The following is a 3712-nucleotide window of genomic DNA, read 5'->3' as shown; positions in this document are numbered from 1 at the left end:
ACTCTCTACACACTACTTCACACACTTCACACTAAAATAGCACACAATCTACAACTACACAAACAACATATATACAGTAATACAAACATCTTCTCTTTTTTTATGCTCTTCTACTAACACACTCTCTACTACTCTTCACACACTCACTACTTCACACACTTCACACTACTCACACATTGACTCTCTCTACTACTCTTCACACACTCACTACTTCACACACTTCACACTACTCACACATTGACTCTCTCTACTACTCTTCACACACTCACTACTACTCACACATTTACTTCCGTCTCTCATATCTGTTGAGTTCTCGGCATTTCTCCCCGATCATATATCGTACCGTGTTTTTCTCCATCTCGTACTTTTCAGAGATGAAGGCTGGAATGTCAATGTTGTTCCTATTAATTTTATTATCCACGGTATAGAGTGATGTATCTAAAGTTTATAAATATAGTTGGTTTCGTTAGCCTAAAATCTCATGCTAATTGCTCAAGAAATAATGTGAAAGTTACTACATAGCACATGGTATTCATTTATACAACATTATCACAGCTTTTTTGTCTGTGACAATTTCAAACTTACAAACGATTGCCTCCACCTTCAGTACATTCAGGCGTTCTTTCCCATTTCTTCCGGTTATATTTGAAGTTGCGAGCTCCTGTGGTGTAAAGAGGCGCGTTACCATCCACCTTGTCGCTTTCTTCCACTCCCCAAAAGCCTTGCAACCCTCTTCTAGTTCAAAAGGTATAGACTGGAACATTTATGTAAAATAAAAAAAATCAGCATGTAATTCAAGGAAAATTGTATTATAATACAGTAAAACTCGCATAAGTCGTCATCGTCTAACTCGTCAATTCGCGTAAGCCGTCATGGCCCAATTTCCTCTCATAATAAATCCATTAGAATAGCCCCGCTTAAGTCATCATTTACAAGCCGTCATTATGTGTAAGTCGGCGCTCTCAGACAGGTCCCATGTAATACAAACACGCGTCCCCTCTCTGTTAGATATATCGTAACCTCCACAAGGGCAGCCAAATCAATCACATACTCCACGACGGACTTAATTAAACTCCTTGATGAGAGGGTTACAATTGGTAGGGTCGGCAGACCTCCTATCTCTAGTGCCTCCACATAACTTATCTCGAATAAGACCTCCTTCCAACATGTCAAATTCGCATGGGTCCGCCAGCTGTCTTAGACGGACAACAAACTGGTCTATCGTCTCGTTTTCTGTTTGCGTAGCCAGCAAAAACTTGTTGCGTTTGAAAAGTACATGCTTCTGCGGTATAAAGTGTTCACCTAGTTGCTTGATAATCAATTCTGGCTTTTTCTTATCCTCCACGGACAGAGTAGGGAGGGTGTTCATAATCTTGACACATTCCGGGCCCATTATGCTACACAAGGCTGCAGCTTGAACTATACCACTTTTTTCCTTTAACTCTGTGGCTATCTTGTTTGAATACTTTCCAATTTGTGCTCAGTTCTCCTTTCATCGACATAGGAGTGGTTATCTGATATGCAGCAATACTGGACTAGTCAACACAATCCAGGCTTATACAATCTGACTCCTACAGTGTTCATATGTCCTTGACCCTTTTATGTACTACCCTCCAACTCCATCGAATCTTGGCTATTTATATCTCCACATTGCATCACCCCTGTAAGACTAGCCAAATCTTTTGTCACTGTCCTCCGCTATTTTGGCGGGAAAACTGTCACTGCCACAGCACTGGAGCCTTCTTCATAAATCCTCCAAATACTCACAGCTCTCATCGTTTCAGTTCCTATTATCTGAATGGCTCATATCTATGAGTGCTGGCTCCACTTCTGACACCATGTTTGTCTTGTCTTTATTCATTTATAAAGAACTCTTATTAAAACACAATCGACACGTTGTGTAGTGCAACTGGTTTATTCCTCCATACTGTCAAGCACCCTGAGTCGGCACGCATACAAGTGGCGCCACCTCTTGGTGTATATATCAACATCCACAACACCCGTGAGCCCATTGTCCTCGCTGCCCGCCAAATCCACCAGGTACAGTTTCCCACTATCCTATAATCTTATCCTTATAATCTTATAACTATTATATAACTTATCCCTATAATCGTCTGGCGTCGGCTGCCCGAGTTAACGGGCTTGCCCTGGTGACAGCCATAGCGATGATGAACCCATCTCGATTCTACACAGCGGCTGGTGTAAGCCTTCTGTCCATGGCTACCCCAACAACGAACTTTTGTGAATTAGCAAAAATACCTCCCTATGTAGGAAAACTTTCTCTAAACTCCCCAACACTGGAGCACTCACTCCTCCCACATAAAACATGTCTCTCCCCACACGTATCAAATCTCTTCTCACACAGAGTAATACTCTTCCCCACATAGCAAAGCTCTATTACAGATTATGTGTATTAGATTATTTAGCATGAGATTTTGGCTACTTGGAGAGTCCTGTGGTAATCTGTAGTATTCTCGGTTTACACGTATGTCATGGCCCATGAAATTTGCCAATACATCTAATTCATTCTTTTTCAGGTTCACAATCTGAGATATTGTCGCAATCTGTTTTCTGAGTCTAGTTGACCTGATGTTCTCTGGCTGGGCTGCTCCGCTGGCTTTTGATAGTTCTCACAGAACATCGCACCCCCGCAAATGTCCAATTCCTCTGTAATGCGATCTTGCGAAGAGGTAGATGTTATTTGGGTTTACTCCTGCCATTTCTCTATTCTTGATTAAACAATCCATGGCTATCTTTGTGTCTTCATTAAGAAGTACAGGTACAGTGTTTCCCCGTTTTCCTCTGACTTCCAGTCTGTGGAAGAACCTGCATAATGCTTGTTCCATCTTTGACAGGCCATCCAGAACGATCTTGTCGAAATTTGGTTCCCTCTTGTTATAATCTTTTAGTGTGATTTTGGATAACTTCGCTTGGCGTCTACGATTGAACAGAATAATGCTTGCCAACACTGCTGCGTTCAAGCAATCCCATGCGGCTGGGTTGCTGCTATCTTTGCTACCAGTCAGAGTTCCCAAATGTTCATGAGCCTTGAGGTATTCTGACATCTTCACGCCATCCTCGGTTAAAGGTAATACCTTCACTGCGTTCCGTTTTTTTCGGGCATAGTGCGTAGAGCATGTGTAGACAGTTCAACAGGAAAATTCATCTCACACAATGTGTAGAAGTCGCACGCTCATTGCTGTAGACTTGAATCTCCATTTTCTAAGCCCTGCCCTTCCAAACTTTTGGCGCACTTCTTATATTGGTTAAGTTTAAGAGCCCGACTCTGGACGCCAAACGTTTGGTTCTCCTCATCAAACTCTGCCAACGACTTGACAGATTCCACTCACAATCGAAAGTATGATGGGTTGATAAATTCTGAAAGAGAAGCATCTGGCATTTTACGAGTAGCTCTCAGCTTGATGGCTAGCCTTCCCATCCGCCTCACATGTGCTCGAATCCCATTGTGCTGGTCTTTGTCATGGCCAAGCTTCATATACTCCCTTCGTCCAAATTCTATCAGGAGTTAGTCACTTCGAACTACAAGAGAAATGTTGTCAGATTTCATGCTCTGTTAAATCTCGTGTAGAGGTAGACTTGTTCCTGGCGGTGACGGTAAAAGGAGTTTGCCTGTTACAGCTGGTCGTCTCATTGTCTTCTTTACCCTGGATGGACCATCATTACTGTTCGCTTCAGTTGGTTTTAGTGGACA

General features: G+C 42.4%; 1 protein-coding gene and 1 long non-coding RNA gene across 2 annotated transcripts; both read right to left on the bottom strand.

The window, feature by feature from the left end:
• Positions 1-236: 236 nt before the first annotated feature.
• On the bottom strand, positions 237-1014 carry LOC106810478. The gene is made up of 2 exons (XR_001394024.1): positions 586-1014; positions 237-381 (listed from the first exon to the last, which is right to left on the bottom strand). It is a non-coding gene; the product is annotated as an uncharacterized LOC106810478 (long non-coding RNA).
• A 1165-nt stretch (positions 1015-2179) lies between these two features.
• LOC106810471 lies at positions 2180-3166 on the bottom strand. Its single transcript, XM_014813849.1, is given in 3 exon segments — positions 2180-2617; positions 3020-3109; positions 3112-3166. Coding segments are annotated over 3 exon segments (405 nt in total). The 3' UTR covers positions 2180-2357.
• Between the last annotated feature and the right edge of the window lie 546 nt (positions 3167-3712).

Source organism: Priapulus caudatus, unplaced genomic scaffold (assembly GCF_000485595.1).
Source record: "Priapulus caudatus unplaced genomic scaffold, Priapulus_caudatus-5.0.1 Scaffold444, whole genome shotgun sequence".
Taxonomy (NCBI): domain Eukaryota; kingdom Metazoa; phylum Priapulida; class Priapulimorpha; order Priapulimorphida; family Priapulidae; genus Priapulus; species Priapulus caudatus.
This window is presented reverse-complemented; position numbering and strand designations above follow the sequence as displayed.